Source organism: Mustela putorius, unplaced genomic scaffold (genome assembly GCF_011764305.1).
Source record: "Mustela putorius furo isolate JIRA1106 unplaced genomic scaffold, ASM1176430v1.1 tig00000487_pilon_pilon_pilon, whole genome shotgun sequence".
Lineage (NCBI taxonomy): Eukaryota > Metazoa > Chordata > Mammalia > Carnivora > Mustelidae > Mustela > Mustela putorius.
This window is the reverse complement of record NW_025421399.1, coordinates 3,636,008-3,659,729: the sequence shown is the minus strand read 5'-3', so window position 1 is coordinate 3,659,729 and position 23,722 is coordinate 3,636,008. Positions and strand designations below refer to the sequence as shown.

The 23,722-nt window shown below is 38.3% G+C and overlaps 1 protein-coding gene across 3 annotated transcripts in view; it reads left to right on the top strand.

The window, feature by feature from the left end:
- LOC101684593 (leucine-rich repeat-containing protein 37A2) overlaps positions 1 to 23,722 on the top strand; it is a 52,321-nt gene that overhangs the window by 24,094 nt on the left and 4,505 nt on the right. The window contains exons 2-7 of one of the 3 annotated variants that reach the window (XM_013046017.2): positions 2,948 to 3,018; positions 6,456 to 6,527; positions 7,077 to 7,151; positions 17,190 to 17,308; positions 19,339 to 21,131; positions 21,536 to 21,640. In XM_013046017.2, the coding sequence (XP_012901471.1) occupies positions 7,081 to 7,151; positions 17,190 to 17,308; positions 19,339 to 21,131; positions 21,536 to 21,640 (2,088 nt within the window). In that variant the 5' untranslated portion in view covers positions 2,948 to 3,018; positions 6,456 to 6,527; positions 7,077 to 7,080. Of the gene's footprint in view, positions 1 to 2,947; positions 3,019 to 6,455; positions 6,528 to 7,076; positions 7,152 to 17,189; positions 17,309 to 19,338; positions 21,132 to 21,535; positions 21,641 to 23,722 lie in introns of those variants that run through there. The other 2 variants (XM_045080821.1, XM_045080822.1) reach the window with 2 other exon arrangements.

Here is a 23,722-nt window from a genome sequence, read left to right as displayed (position 1 = left end):
ACCTAGCGATTCACAGACCTGTACCCCTGGGGATAAAAATACATTATATGTTTATAAAAAATTTTTTTTAAATTTTTTTAAAAAGGTAGGGAGTTGACAAAGTAGGGAACAGGTTGCGGGATAGAAAAGATTCATAACGGACAAGACGACAACTTGTTTGTGCTGAGTTTCTGCGAGTCTCTTAAATGACAAGAAAAGGTAATCAAAGAGCCAGAGCGAGCTGGGTTTGAAGATAAATTAATACACATGTCACGTGATTTGAATAGAGCTGTACTGCTAAAACTAATGCACGGTTCCTTCCGAAAGATTATCACAATATATGAAGTGTGTATTGGGAGCGAGTTTCCTTCTTTGTTTGGGGCCAAATTTTTCTAATAGACAAAGCTAGTCAGCTTCAGGAAATGTTTGCCATCGTGAGATACAAACTTTATTGGATTCCTTCCAAAGGCAAGTTGCCAGGAGAAGATGCCACCTCTCGAATTACGTCATGTTATTACCTATCTGATACATTACCAGGGTGTTTATAAAAGTTGAAACAATATTTTCTCTGGCATTAACTTAGTTTGTAAAACGTAGAGACCCCAGCTGAGGTGGACTGATCTCAATTTATCTCAGATCCTTGGCTCCTCACTTATATAGGCCCCTTCCAAGGGGTCCTAGCAATATTTTGTATGTTTTTATTAGACAGAATTTCCCAAAGTAGGTAAGGTTCAGGCCCCACAAGATCCTTGATTTAGCCCTGGATTTCAGGTAATTATAACTCAATAAGTTTCTTGAATGGAGCCTCTAAGTTATTGATAAGTACCGAGTAAACTAGTAAGCAGTGTGGTAAAGTCTATTTTGGAATCTGAAATCCACCTCAAAGACATGCCAAGAGCTTATTAATTAGGTACCATTTTGGAGGGTTTTATTTCATTTGGTTTTAATAAGGTACCACTTTTTGAATGGTAGTAATAATCCTATCTCTTTCAGATGAAATCAGGAATGAAATTTATTATGGAAAACCAGCAGTGGTTGATAATCCTAAATGTTAAGTACACCTTTTTTTTTTTTCTGACTTTAAAGTGCTTCTCCTTCATTCACCTACACAGGTCCAGACTGATGGCTTATTTTTTAAAATTCTTTTAGTCACTTCATTGGTTCTAACAATACAAGCTCCATGATTTTAGAAACTGAAGGACTGTACAATGTAGAAGGGCTCTACCTAATCCACATAGAGCAAAAGCACACTCTGGCTTATCTGTGGTGCCTCAGTGTTGTGCCAAGAACATGAACACTGAGAGAGAAAGAGGGAAATCTCAGCCTTATCCCTACTGAATTATGTACCCCACTGTTGAGAATACCGCTGAGGTAGTTGTGGCCACACTGTGAAGGCAACTCGAGCTGCGGTCCCAGAGACAGCCTAATGCTCCCCCGTCATCCAGCATCGGTTTCCTTTAGGTGGCTGTGTGCACACACAAGTTTATACACCTCAGGGTATCGTCATCACTTTTTGCTATGTACTGGAAATCCTGGCAGCTTCTTCTCAGATTCAGAAAGGCATAAACATTAAGGATGAAAATAACAACTCGGGTCTGTCCTCTGAGGGTACTTCAAGTGGCTGTTTCATTCTTTTCTATTTGTAATAGCTCAAAAGGTTTGAGATAGTCTGACCCAGCAACTACCATACTTTCCTTCTTCCAGCCACATCTTATCCTTCCCATGTATATAGCAACCTATCTTCTTTCTCTCGGGAGCATAGTAGTTCCTCTGCTATCCCCATAACATTTCTTTATTACCTACCTCTGGTAGGCACTCACCGGGTTCCTGGCACTCTGCTAGGGGCTTTTACGTATCGTACAAGCCAGACAGTTGTGCCCATCGCTCTCAGTGCCTGGCATATAGAAAATGCTCAACACAGGCATGTGCTCAACACATGTATCTCATTTTCAGTTTTCCAACAGCTCTTGCAATGTAGGTATTGTTATCCCCGCTTTGGAGAAGAGGAAATTGGAACTCAGAGATGTTGGGCAATTTGCCTAGGCTCACCGTGAAGAGGTGGCAGGACCACTTAGGAGCTCTGCGAGTAACGCAGCTCCACATTCCCTTGGACTAAGTGCTGAATGATGACTATTTGTCGTTTTGTGAGTTGTCGCTTGGAGTTGGTCTCTAGCTGGAATAGGACCTGTAGAGCAGAGAACTCCTTTTCCCTATGACAGTCCCACACTTCTGGAGCTACTGGCCATGCCACCTCTGGGCAGCACCAGGCTTTCTGCTCACTGCCCAGGACAGACATCATTAGCACTAAGCACCGACTCTGTGCCCCGCCTTATGCGAGCTGCTTTGCACAGGCTCTTTTCATTTAATCCTTGGATGGCCTCATGAGGTAAATGATACTGAGACTCCGAGCTGTCACTCAAGTCACTTTACCAGGAAGTGACAGCCAGAATTCAAACCTAGTTCTGCCTGATTCCAAGGGCCCTTGCTGCTTCCGCTCCTCCTCACTGTCAGGAACTCTTCTTCAAAGCTGTTCTCAGAACTTGGACTCGAATATAGGCCCACCATTTCAGATTCTTTAACCTTCGCCCTCCCCCGCCTCCGAGAAAGGATTGACGTCATGAAGTTAGATGTCTTGTATTGAGGACCTTCACATGGGGAGTTATGTCCTCGTGGCTCATGGACCTATGTAGATGAATAAAGGAAAGGGGTTACTCCATCCCCAAGTACTTCAAACATACTGGAACAGGGTCTAGGTCACTCTACTTAGTTCTTTGACTGCCTTCCTCCAAGGAGCCAGTTTTCCCTGCCTGCCTTGGGATTCTAGCACAGACAGTTTAGAGTTTGTCCTATTTTAAATTTATTTTCACTGCCTGCTTTGGACATTTTTTCAGCTAAAGCTGTTAGGATTTCAGTACATTCAGGACAGTGATGACATGCTTCAGTCCTCAATTCTTCTCTGTCTCCTCAGTTAATAGAAACGATACGTAGCCCATCTGTCTGGACCTGTGTAGAAGAATTTGGAGAAAAAAAAAATTACAGGTAAGAAATGTTCCCTTGTTTTGTGAGCTACCTTTCATCTGTCCCGTTGTTCTGCAGCAAAGGCTTTTGCAAGAATACTTGAGTTTTCCTCTTCAAATAAGATATATTTTTAGAAAATCATTTAGAACATTCTTTCTTCAACTTTGATTATGAGACAGCCTTTGAAGCCTCATAACTGTTGCTATGTTTTACTCCCATAAGGATAAGCCCGTGAATACCAAAAACCTGGTGGACTGGAGTCAGCACACCTTTTATCTGTGAAATGAAGGAATTGAACTGGAAAGGAAGTGGTCTCTAGTGTGATGACCTTGGAGCATCTAAAATCATTTGTTTCGTGGTTTGTAGAAAAACAGTTACTGCGGAGAACCCCACATGTAAACTGTTGGGTCAGTTCTCATTCTGCTCTTCCCCCAGGCACAGCTTTCATGAAGAAAAGACAGCACTAAGACAGGAAGAGAAAATAGGATAATTTAGAGTGGCCTCGTATTTTGGTTTCACTAGGGATAAACACAGGATGTAAATCTCAGTAGGACAAGGGTGGTCTGGTTAGGAGGAAACACTGAGATGATAGATACAAGGCCATGGGTGAGCACCCAGGAAAGACTGGAGGGTTAGAGAACTGGGGTTACTTGGGGGGAAGGATAATAAACTCTTAAATTGTTTTGGTACATAATGCTTTATAGTCATGTTTTAAAAATGGTGGTGGGGAGGTTAGGCAGAGAAAGACACACAGGAGCTCACTTGCTTGTCTTTTTATTGAGTTGTAAGAGTTCTCTCTAAGTGAGCACACTGCTTACCAGTAAGCTTATAGATTTTAATGCCAATTTTTTTTTTTAAAGCAAAGGACATTCAAAGCCTCAAAGTTGAGGAATTGTGTCTAACCAGACATGTGACCTTCCCAATTCTTCCTCTTCACGACGTGATCTTACTGAATATTAACCAGTGTTACAAATCCAACATTTTAATGGTACTAAGAAAAAAATCTAGGAGCATGGGCTAGAATAGGAAAAAATAGCCTTGCCTTTATATTCAAGGCAAGAACAAAAATGCATGGTTCTTCCTCCTCCTCCCAAGAAAGCATGACTCCCAGCCTCACCATTGGCTCCCTCTGACCTCCATTGTGTAGAAGAGTCTGAATCTTTGCTCCTCTTTTCTCCACCTACCAACATATTTGGTCTTTTGACAACTGGTGATCTATTTATTATAAGATGGTTCTTTTTTTAAAATTGAGATTCAAGGGTGCCTGGGTGGCTCAGTGGGTTAAGCCACTGCCTTCGGCTCAGGTCATGATCTCAGGGTCCTGGGATCGAGTCCCGCATCGGGCTCTCTGCTTAGCAGGGAGCCTGCTTCCTCCTCTCTCTCTCTGCCTGCCTCTCTGCCTACTTGTGATCTCTCTCTGTCAAATAAATAAATAAAATCTTTAAAAAAATAAAAATAAAAAATAAATTGAGATTCAACCCACATAATATGCAACATTATAAAATATACAGTCCAATGGTATACTTTGATAGACAACAGTCAGTGCTAATTCCAGGACATTTTCATCACCTCCAAAAAGAAGTGTCATACCCACCAGCTGTGACTCCCCATTCTTCCCTACTCCCAGGCCGTGGCGACAACTAATTTAACTTCTGTCTCTACAGATTTGCCTATTTTGGACATTTCATAGAAATGTGAGTCTAGCCTCTTTCACACAGCACGTTAGCTTCAAGGTTCGTCCATGTTGTAGCATCTCTTAGCACTTCCTTCCTTTTTAAGGCTGAAAAACATTCCCTTGTATAGATACATCACATTTTGTTCATTCCTCAGTTATTAGACATTTGGCTTATTTCCGCTTTTTGACTATTATCAATAATGCTGCTATGAGTATTCACATACAAGTTTTTGTGTGGACATATGTTTTTTAATTCTCTTGGGTACACACCTATGGACTCCAGACACAAACTGAGGGTTTTAGAAGGGAGGGGAGCTCTCCCTGTTCTTGTAGAAATTAATAAATTTTTATTTAACAAATGCTCTCTGAGTTGCTGCAAGTCCATTGGTAGAATTTTCCACAGTTCTAAAAAAAAATCGATTCTGATCATTTTGCCAGGTTTTTTGTTGTTGTCATTGCTGCTTTTATGGAGGGTGAATTTTCAGAAGTCCTCGCTTTCCCACTTTCACTGATAAAATGGCTTTATATCCCTAAGATAGAAAATGGCTTTAAATCCCTAAAGTCTCAATGACCATTTGTTAATTAAGTACTTAATCATGGGAGATGATTAGAGAAAAGGAATAAAAATAGAAAATGTAATTCTCAGAGAAGCTCTCCTAGATGGAGAGATGAAGTTCAACAAAGTATTTCTGTATTTAGTGCTCTCAAAGTTAAGTTTAAGATAACAGCTGTATTAAACCCCCTTTTCTTCATATGAGTTACACACAGGCTTTGGAGTCAAAACTGAGTTCAAATTCCAGCCCTGCTTCTGACTGGCTTGACAATCTAGGACAAAGTACATAACCTCTCGGTACCTCAGTTTCCTCGTTTGTAAAATGGGGTAATGATAATATCAATCACATAAGGTTATTGTGAGGATTAAATGTGAAATGTTGATCACAGATGCCTTACAGCCCAATAGCATTGGTTGTGATGCTTGTCTTTCTAATATCTGGCAAAAGTACAATAATAATTCTTGAGTAGAGTCAACCTCAAGGCAGATTTTCTTTTCTTTCTTCCTATTTCTTTTACTTTTTTGTTTTAAAGAATTGAGAATAAAATCTACATTTTAGAATAAAAACTTGTGTCAAAGAATGACATGTTATATATTTATTCAACAAACATTCATTAAGTAACTAGTAAATAACAAGCACTATGTCAGGCACAGAGCCAACAATGGCAATCAAGTACGGTCCCTGCCCTCAAGGAGCTGACAGACCAGGAGACTGACAAGGAAACAGGTGACTACATGTTATGACAAAGGCTGTGATACAAGGATACACGAAGTGTGTAGTGGGAGTGTAGCTTTCACCAGCTCCTCCTACATTTAAACCCTCTTGTTTCACTACAAAACCGAGGAATTGGTCCTGTTTTTGTCTTTAACTGGGTGGTTTAAGCTGTGGAAATTTTTAAATTTCTAGAGACCTTGAATCATGGAGGGCACTAGAAATAGCATATTTCCTACAGAGCCAGGCTTTCTACTAGTGTAGTCATTTTTGGGGTTTTCAACTTAGGAAAAGTTCTTTGACATAGTTTTCCTTTGCCATCCACCTAAAAAAAGATGTTTTTTCTCTTTCTCTTCCCCATGTTATCATCCAGAGACCTGGGTAGTTTCCAAAGGAAGAATGCTTTGCAGATTTATAGGCAAAGGCAGAAAATGATTACTTTTAACCTTCAAGTTCCATGCCAAAAAATGAACATAAAATTTCATGGTAGATAATTCTGATTCCATTGCATTTTTCAGAATTCTCAATCGTAATCCTCTGACAACTGTTGAAGATTCATATCTTTTTAAATTGCCGGCATTAAAATATTTGTAAGTATTACCACAATCTCGTGGCTCGTGAGATGATTTCTGCTCTTTTTAAAAGATTCAGTATTTTGCATTTTGATTAAAAGTCATAATTTAAATTTTAACTGGGTTATCAAAATAAGAATTATTGGCAAAGAAAGAATGTATATGGGCTAGACAACCTGCAGAGCAGCATTGAAGAGCTTATACAGATATGGAACATGCAGATGTAGGCAGAAATATCATTTATCACATATGTAGAAATATCATTTGTCTCAAAAAGAAGAGTGGAATAAGATGTACATTATTTTTAAAAATAAGAGAGGTGGATGCAATTGAGAATGAGAAGTAGGACAACAGCAAAAAGAGATTGTACTGTTGATCACCAAAGTGATTAATATGATGAGGCACATAAATTTAAATTTCTTCCGTAAGAGTTCTCTGAAATTATTGTCCATAGCAAGTTAAGTCTTGAGCTGGCTTAACAGAATTGAAGTAATCACATGTTAAGTATCTTTTTAGGTGCAGAATTTTTGTCTTTGGTATCATGCATGTTTGGGCTTTCTCTTTCAGAGACATGGGAACGACACAGGTGACCCTTTCAACAATTGAGAGCATCCTCATGATGACCCTTGAATTGGAAAAACTGTAAGCTGATTTTTCTTATGTTTACTTTCACTTTGTCCTTTATTTAGGTTTGTTTTATTCTTAAGTCAGATTTATTGAGGTGTAATTTTCATTTAATAAAATTTACTCTTTAAGTATATAGTTTGATGACTTCGGGCAGACATATAGCTATGTATCCACCACCACATTCGAGATACAGAACATTTCTGTTCGTAGTCAATCCCCTTTTCCCACCCTCAGCCCCTGGAAAACCACCAGCCTCATTTTTGTCCCTCTAGCTTTGCCTTTTCCACCAGGTCTTATAAACGAAATCAGACAGAGTGCGGTCTTTTGTGATTGGCTTCTCTCACTCAGCGTCACCCTCTTGAGATCCTTCCACGTGGCTGCAGCTCTCTGCAGCTCATTGCTTTTCATTGCTGAGTAGGGTTCCGGTTGTGTGGTCACACCGGTTTATCATTCATCAGCCAATGGACGTTAAAGTTCTTAGTTTTGGGGCTGTTATGACTAAAGCTGCTAAAAGCAGTCACATGCAGGTTTTCATGTGAGCATACGGCTTTCATTCTGGGGGAGGTAAATTTTAAATTGGTTATCTGGTGAAATACCTAATGGTAGGATTGCTACATCATACGCTAAGTGTGTATTCAACTGTTTAAGAAACTGCTTACCTGGGGGCACCTGGGAGGTCGGTGAAGTGCCCAACTCTTGTTTTCGGCTCAGGTCAAGATCTCAGGGTCGTGAGATCAAGCTTCCAGTTGGGGCTCACGCTGAGTGTAGAGGCTGCTTCAGATCCTCTCTCCCTGTTCCTCTCCCCGCCCCTCCCCACCCCCATATGCCCACATGTGCCATCTCAACAACAAACTACTTACCTGTTTTCTAAAGTGGATGCATCATCAGGGGCACCTGGGTGGCTCAGTGGGTTAAAGCCTCTCTGCCTTCATGATCCCAGGGTCCTGGGATCGAGCCCCACATTGGGCTCTCTGCTCAGCGTAGAGGCTGCTTCCTCCTCTCTCTTTCTCTGCCTGCCTCTCTGCTTACTTGTGATCTCTATCTGTCAAATAAATAAATAAAGTCTTTAAAAAAAAATAAAGTAGATGCATCAGTTTGCATTCCAACCAGCAGCATATGAGATCTTCACCTTATATTTCAGTTAAAATTTTTTTAGACTTTCTTGTAGGTATGTATGTAACTATCTCATTGTGGCTTTAACTGCATTTCTCTTAACAGCTCATGATGTTGACTGTCTATTCATGTACAGACAGCTTTTTAAATGATGTGTCTGTTCAAAACCGTTTTTCTTTTCCTTTCCTTTTTTTAAAAGATTGATTTATTTATCTTAGAGAAAGAGAGTGAATGAGTGTGGTAGGGGAGAGGCAGACAGAGATAGAGAGAGAGAATCTCAAGCAGACCCCCACGGAACCTGAAGCCTGACTCAGGGCTCAACCCCACAAGCCTGAGGCCATAGCCTGAGCCAAAATCAAGAGTCAGACACTCAACCAACTGAACCACCCTGGCATGCCCAAATCCAATTTTTAATTCTGGAAAAAATCCTTTCTTTCTCTCAGATAGATGTTTAGCAAATTTCTCCCAGGTGGTAGCTTGTCTCCATTCTGTTTTATCTCTGAAGACCAGAAGTTTTTAATTTTTAAATTTTGATGAACTCACCTATTTTACCTATCTTCCCACCCCCTGTCCTCTCTGGTAACCATCAGTTTGTTCCCTATAATTAAGAGTCTGTTCCTTGATTTGTCTCTTTCTCTCTCTTATTTCCCCTTTGATCATTTTTGTTTGTTTGTTTCTTAAATTTCACATAAGACTGAGACCATATGGTATTTGACTTTCTCTGACTGACTGACTTCACTTACATTACACTCTCTCGCTCCATCCATGTTGTTGCAGATGGCAAAATTTCATTCTTTTTATGGTTGAATAATATTCTGTGTATATGTATGTGTGTGTGTGTGTATGTATGTGTGTATATATCCTATATAAATACATATATGTATATATATATATATGATATATAAATCCTATGACATTCTGGGATTGTAGATAGGATTCTAGTATATTTTATACATATATATATATATATATATCACATCTTCTTTATCCATTCATCTGTCAATGGGTTACTTCCATAATTTGGCTATTGTAAATAATGCTGCAATAAGCATAGAAGTATGTGTATTGCTTTGAATTAGTGTTCTTGTATTCTTTGGTTAAATACCCAGCAGTGCAATTACTGGATCATAGAGTAGTTCTATTGATTTTTATGAGGAACCTCCGTACTGTCCTCAGTGGCTGCATCAATTTGTATTCCCACCAACAGTGCACAAGGTTCCCATTGCTCCATATCCTTACTAAAATGTGTTGTTTGTGTTTTTATTTTATTTTATTTTGTTTTTATCTTAGCCATTCTGACAGAGGTCTCATTGTGGTTTTGATTTGCATTTCCCTGATAATGAGTGATGAGCATCTTTTCATGTGTCTGTCGGCCATCTGTAGGTCTTTTTCTAAGATTTTATTTATTTATTTATTTGACAGAGAGAGAGATCACAAGTAGGCAGAGAGGCAGGTGGGGGTGGGGGGAAGCAGGCTCCCTGCTGAGCAGAGAGCCCGATGCGGGGCTCCATCCCAGGACCCTGAGATCATGACCTGAGCTGAAGGCAGAGACTTAACCCACTGAGCCACCCAGGCGCTCCTAATTCAGGCATTCTTAATTTGGGATTTGTGAATGGTTTTCATGAATGTCCTAGGATTATATTCAGTATTAAATGTAATTGTATTTTTTCAAAGATTTTATTTATCTGTTTGACAGAGAAAGAGATCACAAGTAGGCAGAGAAGCAGGCAGAGAGGGGGAGAAGCAGGCTTCCCGCCAAGCAGAGAGCCTGATGTGGGGCTTGATCCCCAGGACCCTGAGATCATGACATGAGCCAAAGGCAGAGGCTTAACCCACTGAGCTACCCAGGCACTCCAGGTCTTCTTTTTTAAAGATTTTATTTATTTATTTGAGAGAGAGAGCACAAGCAGGGGGAGGGGCAAAGGGAGAGGGAGAAACAGACTCCCTGCTAATCAGGGAGCCCCACATGGGACTCAATCCCAGGACCCTGGGATCATGCTCTGAGCTGACGGTGGACGACTAACCAACTGAAACACCCAGGCACCCTTGTGTGTCTTCTTAGGAGAAATGTCTCTTCATGTCTTCTGCCCATTTTAAACTGGATTATTTGGGGGGTTTTTTGGTGTTGAGTTGTATAAGTTCTTTATACATTTGGAAACTAAACCTTTATTGAATATGTCACTTGCAAATATCTTCTCGGATTCAGTAGGTTGTCTTTTAGTTTTTTGGTTGTTTTCTTTACTATGAGGAAGCTTTTTATTTTGGTGTAGTCCCAATAGTTACTTTTGCTTTTGTTTCCCTTGCCTCAGGAGACATATTTAGAAAAATGTTGCTAAGGCCAATGTCAGAGAAATTACTGCTTGTGTTCTCTTCTAGGATTTTTATGGTTTCAGATCTCACATTTAGTTCCTTAATCCATTTTGAGTATATGGTGTAAGAAAGTGGTCCAGTTTCATTCTTTTGCACGTTGCTGTCCGGTTTTCCCAACAAAACATTTATCGAAGAAACTGTCTTTCCCATTGCATATTCTTGCCTCCTTTGTCAAAGATTAATTTACCATATAATTTTGAGTTTGCTTCTGGGCTTCCATTCTGTTCCATTGATCTATGTGTCTGTTTTTGTGCCAGTACCATACTGTTTTGATTACTAGAGCTATGTAATATAACTTGAAATGTGGAATTGTGATACCTTCAATTTGGTTTTTCTTTTTTGCTTTGGCTATTCCGGGGGTCTTTTGTGGTTCTACACAAATTTTATAATTGTTCTAGTTCTGTGAAAAATGCTGTTGGAATTTTGATGGGATTAAATTAAATCTGTAGATTGCTTTGGGTAGTAACCATAGATAAGTTTTCATAACCATAAATTTTCGTAACAAAAAAGTAGTTATGAAAAATTAGTTTGCATTTTCTAGAATGTTATCTAAATGGAATAATGTGGCAAATACTCTTTTCTAACTGGCTTCTGTAATTCACCATGATTATTTTGATTCATTCATGTTGTTATGTATATCAGTAATTCATTTTTATTGCTGAATAGTATTCCATTATATGGGCATGCCACAATTTATCTGCTCACCATTGATGGACATTTGAGTTGTTCCAATTTTTGGCTATTAAAAATAAAGCTTCTATGATTATGCATGTATAAGTCTTTGTATGGATACATACTTTTATTTCTCTTGGGGCAAATACCTGGAAGTAGAATGGCTGGTTCATATGGTAAGTGGGTGTTTAGGTTTTTAAAAAAATATTTTCCACAGTGGTTGTACCATTTTACATTCCTACCAACAGTATATAAGGGCTCCATTTTCTTCACATTTTTTGCTAATACTTGCTATAGTAAGTGTTTTTAATTTTAGACAGTTTAATAGGTATTTAGTGGCTTTTGTTTGTGTGTGGCTTTTATTTGCATTTCCTTTATGATTAATGATGTCAGATATCTTTTCATAAGCTTATTTGCCTTTCAGCTATATGATTGAATTATTGAATTTTGAGAGTTCTTTATATGGTTTGGAAACAAGTCCTTTATCAAATAAATTTACTATGTAATTTACTATGTATTTTCTCCCATTTTGTGGATTATTTTTTGTTCTCTTAAGAGTGTGCTTTGCAAGGTAGAAATTCTTAATTTTTATGGGGTCCAGTTTAATCCATTTTTTTTCTTTTGTGGGCTATGCTTATGGTGTCATATCTAAGAAATCCTGCCCAACTGAAAGTCATAAAGATTTTTCTCCTGTATTTTCTTTTAGACATTTTATAGTTTTAGATTTTACATTTCAATCTTTGAACCAATTTGAGTTCATTTCTGTATGAAATGAACTATGGTTACTACCCAAAGCAATCTACAGATTTAATTTAATGGTTTGGATTGATGTTTGCTTTTTTGCCTATGGATATCCAATTGTTCTAGCACCATTTGTTGGAAAGACTATCCTTTCTCCACTCAACTGCCTTGGAACCTGAAAATAAATTGTCTGTATCTCTCCTTCTGGACTTTCCATTCTGTGTCTTTGATCTGTTTGTCTAAATTTACACTAATATCACAAAGCCTTGAACGTGTATCTTCATAAGTCTTATAATCAGGTAACATTAGTCCTCCAACTTTGTTCTTCTTTTTCAAAGCTGTTTTGGCTATTCTAAGAGTTTTACATTTCTATATGATTTTAAGAATTAGCTTGCCAAATTTTACAGAAAATTCTGCTGGGATTTTGATCTGTAGACAAATTTGGGGAGAAGTGATATCTTAACAATACTGAATCTTCTGATTCATGAACCCTTTATAGCTCTTCATTTATTTAGATCTTCTTTAATTTTTCCCAGGAATATTTTATAGTTTTCAGTGTGTAAACCTTTTACATCTTCCCCAATTTATTCTAAGTATTTTATACTTTTGGTGTTAATAAAAGTAATATTTCTTAAAATGTCAACTTCTAATTGTTGATTGCTAGGTATTAGAGATAAATTAATTTTTATATATTGATCTTTTATCCTGAAAACCTGATAAACTCACTTATTAGTTCTAGTAAACTATAGATTCCATCAGGTTTTCCACATAGATAATCATTTTATCTGCAAGTATAGTTTTGCTTCTTCCTTTCCATTTTAAATATATTTCTTTTTCTTGCTGTATTGCACTGACTGGAACCTTCAATGCAATGTCAAAGAGAAGTAATGAGAGAAGACATCCTTGCCTTTGTCGTGATCTTGAAGAGAAAGCACTTGTCTTTCGCCATTCAATATGATGATTTAGGTTGTTTTGTAGAAGTCTTTTATCAAGATGAAGAAGTTTCCTTCCATTCCTAGTTTGCCAAATGTATTTTTTTTAATTGGTAATCAGGAATGGGTATTAGATTTTTCAGATACTTTTTTCCACCCATTACAATGATTGTATGATATTTTTTAGTTGAAGTTGGGTAAATTACATTGATTTCCAAATATTAAACTAATCTTGCAATCCTGAGATAAACCCCACTTTGTCATGATATAACATCTTTTCATATATTGTTGGATTTGATATAATAAAATTTTGTTTAGAGTTTTGTTATCTGTGTTCATGAGGGATAATTGGTCTGTTTTTTTTTTTTCTTGTAATGTCTTTGTCTAGTTTTGATAAGGCAAAAGTTGGCCTTAAAAATGAGTTGAGAAGTAGCCCCTTCTCTTCAGTTCTCTGATAGAGTTTGTGTAGAATTGGCATTATTTCTTCCTTAAATGTTTGGTAGAATTCACCAGTGAAGCCACGTGGGTTTGAAGCATTCTTTGTAAGAAGGTTGTAAACTATACACTCTATTTCTTTAAGTTACCATTTTACTTTAAGTAACTTAAAGTTATCTTTAAGTTGCTATTTAAGTTACATATTTATTTTTGAGTAGTTCATGTCTTTTAAGAAATCTGTCCATTTCATCTTGAACTTATTGACATAAATTATTTTATAATATTCCTTTATTCTTTTAACATATGTAAAATTCATACTGATGTCACCCCTGTCATTTTTTTTTTAAGATTTTATTTATTTGACAGATGGAAATCACAAGTAGGCAGAGAGAGAGGAGGAAGCAGGCTCCCTGCTGAGCAGAGAGCCTGATGCGGGCTGATCCCAGGACCCTGGGATCATGACCCAAGCCAAAGGCAGAAGCTTTAACCCACTGAGCCACCCAGGCACCTGACCCCTGTCATTTCTGATATTGATAATTTGTGTCTTCTCTTATCTAGGTCAATATGGCTAGAGGTTTATCAATTTTATTTGCCTTCTCTAAAAACTGTCTTTTCATTTCACTGACTTCTCTATTTTCCTGTTTTCCATTTTCTGCATTTCTGCCTTGATTGTTATTATGCTATTCCTTCTCCTTACTCAGTGATTAATTTTCTTTTCTTTTTCTACTTTCTTAAAAGTGGATGCTAGGGAAGCTGAACTGTGTTAGCAACATCCCATATGTTGATATGTTTTTTCAGTTTTAGTCAATACAAAATAGTTCTTAATCTCCCTTTTGATCTCTTTGATGCACAGGGTTACTTGGAAAATAATTAACTGGAAAAAAGTATCTGAAAAATCTAATACCCATTCCTGATTACCAATTACAAAAAAATACACTCGGCAAACTAGGAATGGAATGAAACTTCTTGATAAAAGACTTCTACAAATTGTTTAGTTTCCAAATATTTGGAGATTTTTCAAATCTGTTAATTTCTAATTTAATTCCATTGTGGTCACAGAACATATGTTGAATGACTGAAATCTTAAATTTACTGAGGCTTGTTTTTTAGCCATGAATTCTGGTAATAGATGAGATATAGGTCTATTTTGGTAAATATTATGTGTCTACTTGAAAAAAAATATATGTTTTCTGATTTTGGGTGGAGTGTTCTATAAATGTCAATTAGGTCAAGTAGGTTGATAGTGTTGTTCAAGTCTGCTATATCTTTATTGATTTTTAAATATATTTTTTTCTATCAATCGTTGAGAGAGGGATATTGAACTCTCCAACTATAATTGTGTATTTATTTGTTTCTCTTTGCCATTCTCCTTGATATATTTTGAAGTTCTCTTATCAGATGGATAAATTTTTAGGTTATTTCTTTTTTTATTAGTTGACATTTCTATCATGATGGAATAATCTCCTTTATCCTTGGTAATATTCTTTGCTGAAATTGAGTTTGTTTTATGATAATATAGCCACTCACGTTTTCTATTGATTCATGTTAGCATAGCATAATTTTTTCCATACTTATAACCCATTTATATCTTTCTATTGAAGATGATTCTTGAAGATAGCATATGGTTGGTTTGTGCTTTTTTATCTAGTGTGACAATTTTTTAATTAGGGTGATTATACCATTTATATTTAATGTAATTATTTTTATGATTACATTTAAAGCTACTGTCTAATATTTTCTCTGTGCCCCATCTGTTCTTTGTTTCATTTTTTTTCTTTTTCTTTCTGCTTTTGGATTGACTGAGTACATTTTATTATTTATTTCTTTGCTAATTTGTTACAACTCTGGTTTTATTTTATTGATTGCTTATTGGTTTGTAGTTTTTATCTTTAACTTATCATAGTCTATCTTCAAATGATATTATATGAATTCATGATTTGTATAAGAACCTTCCAATATATATGATACTTCCATTTCTCCCCTCCTGGGCCTTTGTGCTACTGCTTTCATACATTTTACTTTCCGTTATAAACAGCACACCATATTATTTTTTTGTTTAAACAATAAGTTAATTCTTTTATTCAAGTATAGTTAATATAATATTAGTTTCAGATGTACAACATAGTGATTCAACAACTATATATGTTATGAAATGCTCACAACATTAAGTGTATTACAGTATTATTGACTATATTCCCTACATTGTACTTTTCATCTGGTGACTTATTTATTTTATAATGGGAAGTTTTTATCTCTTAATCCTTTTCACCCATTTTGACTATATCCCCACCCTCTCTGCTTTAGCAACCATGTTTGTTCTCCATATTTATGTGTGTTTCTCTCTTTTTTATTGTCATTGTTTGTTCATTTGGTTTTTTTTAAGATTCTACATATAAATGAAATCATATTATATTTGGATATTTAAATAGTAAGAAAAATCTTACATATTTACCTATGTAGTTACGAGTTCTAATGTTCTTCATTCTTTTGTGTGGATCCACCTTTCCATCTGGTATCATTTTCCTTCCACTTAAAAATATTTTCTTTAGCATATCTACAGTGTAAGTCTACTAGTGATGAATTCTTTCAGCTTTTGTATGTGTCAGGTGGTCTTTTTTTTTTGCTTTTGTTTTTGAAAGATCTGGATATAGAATATTAGCTTGATAGTCAATGGCTCCCCTCTCCTCTCCACTGCTTTAAAGATGTTGCTCTACTGAGTACCATTATTTCCAACAAGAGATATGTTCTCATTACTATCTTTGTTTCTCTATATGTTGTATGTGGTTTTTTTTTTTTCCCCTTTGGCTGCTATAAAGATTTTCTCTTTATTGATGGTTTTGAGCAGTTTGATTATGATGTGTCTTCGTGTAATTTTGTCCATGTTTCTTGTGCTTAGAGTTTACTGACCTTTTTGGATTTGTGGTTTATTGGGTTTACCTATTTGGAAAATTTTAGGGTATTATTTTTTCAAAATTTCTTATATTTCCTCTCCTTCAGGGACTCTAAGTACACAAATATTAGGCCACTTGAAGGGGTTACATGACTCACTGAGTTAAGTAGAGGCATGGGTTTTTTAGTCTGGGTTTTTTTTAACATGTGAAATACAGTTATAGCTTTTTAAAAAGATTTATTTACTTATTTGAGAGAGAGAAAGCAAGAGTGAGTGGGACAGAGGGAGAGAGAGAGAGACTCTCAAGCAAACTCCATGCTGAGCTAGGAGCTCAATGCGGGGCTTGATCTCATGACCCTGAGATCATGACCTGAGCTGAAACCAAGAGTGGGACACTTAGCCAACAACACCACCCAGGCACCCCAGTTACAACTTTTTAAATGTCTTTGTCTGCTAATTGTAACATCTGTGTAGATTATTGGTTTGTTTTGATTGATTGCGTTCTATCCCCAATACAGAACATATTTCAGACCTTTCAGACTCTTCTTAGAAGTCTATCCTCTTCCTGTGTGCTATCAACCCAAAGCGAGACTTTTGGGTTGGAAGCAGATACTTCTGAACTAAACTACTGATCAGTGTCACCCAGTTCTCATCTCTATCTTACTCTAGGCATACCATACCCCCTTCTATCCTTACCTTTCTATTGGGCACCTCTGTCCTGTCTATTTATTTACAATATTCTAGAGCAGCAGTTGGCCATCTGGTCCCTCCCCAATCATCCAGGCCATATGCCTCAAGAATTCCTTTTTACACAGCCCTGTGATGCCCTTGGCCTGCCTCTTCTACCTACTCAAGTAACTCCTTTACCACTAATTTAATTACCTATGTTTCCATTTATAGGATTTTACCTAGCCGTATGGCCTGCTGTCTCTGTCAATTCAAAAATAATATTGAGGTTGTCTGCAAGACAGTCAAGCTGCATTGTGACAGTGAATGTATGACAAATGCCACACATTGTGGTGAGTCTGAATTGTCTTATGATAAGCTTATAAATTTTTATTTAATTCTTTATTTTTAATTAACAATGATAAAATTTTTAAGTAATGATGTCACTGCATTATTTTTATTCATTCAGAGTCAAATCCCTAAATCTCTCTTTAAAAAAAAAAAAAGAGTTATTTATTTGAGAGAGAGAACATGCAAGTCGAGGAAGGGGCAGAGGGACAGAATCTCAAGCAGACTCCCCGCTGAGTGCAGAGCCCAATGCGGGGCTCAATCCCATAACCCTGAGATCATGACCTGAGCCAAAACCATGAGTCATACACTTGAGACACCCAAGTACCCTCAAATCCCTAAATTCCTAAGAACTATTCCTTTGTTAAAAGTTAGATTCTCAATTACCTCATTAAATAATTACCCCCAAATGCAAACTTGTTCATATAGTGCATCACAGTTTGTAAACTGATATTATATGCATTACATCTCAGGTGCCCTTTGGCCCTTTGTTTTATAGGACAGAAAAAGATATATTTTTGTTTATTTTTACAAGTTATATTATAAGAGTAAAAGTGATGCTGATTTATAAAAAAGTTGTATTCGGAGCCTGAGAGTTTCTGTTCCCTAACCAGAAGCTGCTACCTTCTAATGGAAAGAGAGGGCTCTTCTATTCTTGAACTGCCCAACTCTGAACTTGTTCTGAATCCTAAGCTTTTCTGTCCAAAAACACTCAGGTGTTAAGTATTTTTCTGTATACTATGTTTTATTGGCACTAACTTGATGACTTCCAAAATGTGCTTGTGCACCCGGATGGCTGGAATATGAGTCCCGATCAATGATCTATGGTACATCAGAAATAACACTGCTATTTCTGTAAATACAGTGTTGCTTATTTTTCAAAACAGTTTTTTGGTTTTTTTTGTTTTGTTTTGTTTTGTTTTGTTTTGTTTTTACAAATTCTATTACTCCTTCTCCCTTAGAGTTGGGGAGAAGAGGCATGTTTAATCTCCTTTTACAGGTGAGGAAAACTGTGACCAGAGGTGTTAAGTGCTGTAGCCTAGCACTCAAGTATCTTCTTATTTTGGGCTCTCAGCAAGCCTATTGCTTCTTCTTTCTTGTGACCCTTATTACCTCCTCCTCTGACCCTCACCACCACCACTAAAAATACTTCTATTTCTTCTGGAAAAGAAACCCAGCTGCACAATGCTCTGCAGTATACACAGTGGCACACTTGACCTTCAGGTAGTTGGAAGCTCTGGATGATTCCCTAAGTAAACCTAGAAATCTTAGAAATGAAAGTGAAATAAGCATCTGACTAACGTTTCTTTATCCCTTCTGCATTTTAAGACCTCAAGTATCATTCCCTTAATTTATTAAACATTCCACATTGGCATATCTCTCATACCTGGGAAATTTAACCTACATCCCAGATCCCTGCCCACATTTAAACAAAGAGCCAGAGTAGACATAGTGGGGTTTTTTCTGATTAGAGCTTATGAGTTATATGAACTGCAATATATGGGAGGTGGACCAAGCAAGGAATTGGTGGGTAGCTAGAGAAGGCATATCCAGATGAGGACTTATAACAGGGGGTGCAGTCATGGGCATCTGTGATGGCAGTAAGAACACAAGCACACTGAAGAAAGGAAGGAGGACACCTCATGCTCCCTCTGCATCTGAAGCAGGACAGGATGAGGTATATGAATGCCAGGAGTCACTGTAGATCTGCGCACAGTTTAGCTGAGTGTCTTCCAGCCTTGACTTTTTCTTGAGTACTGGGCAATCGGGCCTTGGGGACCCCAGGAATTATCCCAAATATAGTTATTCACACTATGGAAGTTTCTGAGTAAATAGCCACCTTTTCAAAAAAACATCCTTTTCTCCTTTTGTTGTTGCCAGCCATAGATTAGAGTTTGAGTTTGTCTCCTCTCTAAATGGTACTCATATATTTGCCGATTCTTAATTTATTTGACTGGGATATAGGACTGTCGACTGACAAAAAGCTGTACTAGCAGTCTTTCATTATCAAAACTAGTCTCTTCTTTGTTGATAGATGAAGAAGTATCTATAAGGAATACAGAAGGCTCATTCATGAAGGTATTAAAAGCCCGGAAGAAGAGCACCAGTACTGAGCTGACTATTGAGCCAGAGAAGGCATCCTCAGACAAAAATAGCGTCAGTCTAGCCTTTATCAATGAGCAGCTAGACTTCAATGATGAAAGTGATGTTATTAGTGCACTGAATTACATATTGCCTTATTTCTCAGAGGGAAATCTAGAAGATGTAGAATCAACATTATTACCATTTATTAAACTTCTGTTTTCAAATGTACAAGATGGAGACAAGCCCACAGGTCCCTTGACAAACAACACAGGGAGCCTATCTCTTAAACCTGGACCCAATAATTCAACTTACAAAAATAAACTGAAGAAACTCTACTTTCTGGAAAATTTGTTAGATGCAGAAATTCAAGAAAAAATTGATGAGGTGAAAAAAAAAGAAAAAATTGCCATGCTTATACATTCCGGTCTTTTCGGTCCCAAATTTAAACGCCAGATCTTTCCAAAGAAATTGGAAACTGCCCAAGCTCAGGAAGAGAGCCTCGCCAAGGCTGAGCATGTAGGGAAAAAGATGCTGAGAGTGAAAAAGGTCATCAAGGGCCCCAAGGGCCTACGGAAAAGGTACTTCAAAGAATTGCGCCGTCAGAGAAACCAGAAGAAACAGAATGCCCAGCCATTTGTGGAGAACGTGGCCAAAGAAAGAAGGCTCGGGAGACCATCTACAAGGGAGCTGGAGCAGCTTCACATGGCGCAGAGGCCCAAGAAATTAGTGGGGGACTCCTTCAATACAGAGCCTTCATTCATAAAGGAGCACAAGGCAGCAGTCTCTTCCTTCCTGAAACAATACTCGTTGGGCAGGCCTCCTGCCTCCACTGCTCCAAAATCCCTACCTGAGGTGAAAAACAAATCAAAAGACTTAACCTACACTATTTTTGTTTTAGAGGATGCAAATGCTAGAGTTAAGAATCTGAAGGCTCCCAGACCAGTCTCACATTCCGGAAAGAAGTACATCTTTCACAAACCTCACTCACGTGTGGTCCACAGAGAACCCAAGGCCAAACGGAATCGAAAATTCAAAAAGAAAAGTCCTCTCAGAAATATACTGATGCTGGCAAAGAGGCCTCCATTCTCTGCAGTCAGGAGCCTCATAAATTCCCCCTCGCGGGAGGCTTTTTCATCTTCAGGAGAAATGAGTTCTCAGGAAAATCCTTTTCCGGAATTATTTACTCTTTCAGAACCTCTTAGGGAAAACACTACTGTGGAAAACACTACTACGCAGAATGTTTTTGAAGAGACGGTGCCAGAACAAACCCTCCCTGAATTCAGGAACCATGAGAATCTTCCCAGGGCACATTCTGCAGCCACCAGAGACAACTTTATGCCAACTGTTAAACAAACCAATGAAACACAATGGGAATACCACAACATGGGCACCGAATTGCCCCCGAAGTCCACAGAGTTCACTGTGTCGAAGCACTCAGCCACAGGGGATCTATTTGAAATTCAGCTAAACCAGCAGCTACGGTCCCTCATCCCCAACAATGATGTGAGAAGGCTCATTTCTCATGTTATCCGGACTTTGAAAATGGACTGCTCCGAGACCCACGTGCAACTGGCCTGTGCCAAGCTCATCTCCAGAACAGGCCTCCTGATGAAGCTTCTCAGTGAGCAGCAAGAAGTAAAGGTGTCCAAGGCTGAGTGGGATACGGACCAATGGAAAACTGAGAACTATATCAACGAGAGCACAGAAGTCCAGAGTGAACAGAAAGGGCAGGAGTCCAGTGAGGTGAGGAAAACTCCTGAAACATAGGATCTGGACTTTGAGTCAGTTTAGGAAATGCCATGAAATCGCCCAAGCCCGAAGACCAGGGGTGGCCTAGTCTGGGTCTTGTCTTGGCCAGGTAACGTTGGCTGAGACACATGACCTGCCACTTTGCTCATTTAGTGCCACTATCCCCAGGGTATATGAGGAGGGGACCTAACATACAAGATAAATAAATTTTTGAAGAAAATGCTGATGATAAGATTACATAACACCTTAGATTTGGTATGTTCCTTAAGAATCTGTAAGGCACTCATCTGAAAGAATGGGGTTTTAGAGTAGCTGAAGAATAGTTAGCTTTCCATCCTGTCTCTTTGTTCTCTAAAAAATAAAAACCTGTTCTTTCTTTCTTTATTTTTTTTTTTTAGCTCACAAAAGAAGTTCCAGGTTATGGCTATAACAACAAACTCATCTTGGCAATATCTGTGACTGTAGTAGTGATGATTTTGATTATAGTTTTCTGTCTCATTGAGGTAAGGACAACCATTAATTCAGATTTCCAGAATATCTTCTATCTTTATAATTGATTCAGAACCCACAAATTGAAAATCAAAGCCACTTTCCCACCTACTACTACTTGATATTCCTCTTCAGTTTGGAGGACTGAAATCTGCTTTGTTCCTTTACTGCCAAGTATATTCCAGGGAATTTTAAAAGAACCCCCCACTGCCTGGAGATCTGTGGATTGTAACCAAGGCAACAAGCCATTAGACTGAGACATTAAGTTTAAGAAGGCCAGAGTTGACATGATAGTAACATTTCTTCAACTCAAAATTATGTCGATTCGATGTACTCACCCGTGAGTCTCAGACTGCCACTGATTTCTTTCCTTGGCTGAAATGATGACAGAGGAAGTCTCTCTGCCCTCCTGGAACCATCAGCCATCCTGGAAGAAAGGACATAACTTACAGATAAAAGTGTCATCTTGTTGATTCATTAGATTCACTTAGCAGCTTTCTCCTCCACTGTGTAAGGTGTTGTGTGAATAGGTTCAGTTCAAACACTGAAGCCCAAATCCTGTAGCAGGCTACCTCAAAGTACGTCAGATTTATAGTCTGTTGCTGGAGCTTGCCTGTTTACCTTTCCTTCAATCCTTTAATGACTTCTTCCTTTTCCCAACAGGCGGGTGCTAACATTTTTTAAAGAATGATTGAACAAGTTGACAGTCTTGACTTATCCCACCAATCCAAACTCATTTACCTCGTTTACCTTTTCTACTGTCCTAGCAGGCCTCCGTCCCAGCCAAAGCCACCCCTCACCACCCCCTAGTCACCCCATGCCCATTCCTGCTTTGGTCTGTGCCTTTGCCCATCTGAAATTCCCTCTTAATTCGCTCTGCCTGTGGAAGTACCATGAGTCTCTCAAAAGTCAACACAAGTTCATCATTCTCCAAAAAGCCTTCCCTGAACTCTCCAGCCCTCCTGGTCCTAGTCCTTCTGTGAGATTTGTCACCATTTCTTAGGGTCCATATTGATGCATTCCCCTCCCCTGAAAACAATAATAAGGTAAACAACTTTTTAAAAGGCAGCTCCCCAAGAGAGAAACACCAAACATCAAAACATGGAGCACAGCAGAGCTATGTAAGCATCAAGTGGCTTCCTGGTTTATCAGACTTAAGTAAAAATGGACTGGATATATGAACTGCTAAAGAGAAACATGTCTGCCTGCAGAAAGGTTGGTCAGTAGTAAAAACATAGAAATGGTGAGGAAGAGCCCACCATGGGCCGTGCCCATCCTAGGCTTCCCCAAGAGTAGACATGGCCCCTCAAGCAGCATATGAGCGTTAAGCCCACTAGTGTGGCTGTGCCTCTTGGGGAGATGGATGGATCTGGCTACTTCAGTCCTTTCTGTCAAACAGTGGATTCAGCTGTTACTTTCCTTCTAATTCTCTTCTCACCAAGTAGCCTTCTAATTGTGTTTCAGTGCGCCATGGAGGCCAGTGTCCCCGGGAGCTAGTTCCCAACCATGTAGACACAGATGCCCTATCTGCGGAACAGATATATTTCCCATTGTCAAGTGATAACCCGGCATTCTGATTTTGATCCATCCTGGGGCACTGATAAAGTGAGATTGCCTCTATAGGAAGAAGTGAGTTTGCTTTTGTTAAGGACAGAGTCTGACTGCTGAGCCCAGGAGTCTAGGAACTGGCATGGGGTCAGCTTACCAAGGTCTCTGGGAAGATATATCACTGGCCATTGTCCAGTATCTGTATCTTCAGGTGGCCTGTGGCTGAAAGCCAAAGCTTTCAGGGAAGTCTGTAAATTCTTATTGCTGTTTTTAATTTCTATGTAGTTTAGCCTTTTGCTTGTATTTATGTGGTTGCATTATTTCCTCTCCTTATTTTGATGATGCGCTTTTTGAGGACGGAGACCATGCAGTGCTTTTCCTGTAGTAGACAATAATGGCGTTCAAAGGAAGAGAGATGAGGCATTATGTCGACTTCACAATGAGCAATAAGGCAGCCTAATATTTATTTGAAGTAGCATACAGAATCCAGCAATAGACAGACCCATGTGTTCCTAGGACTTTTGAAACGTTACCTTTTAGTATTCAAA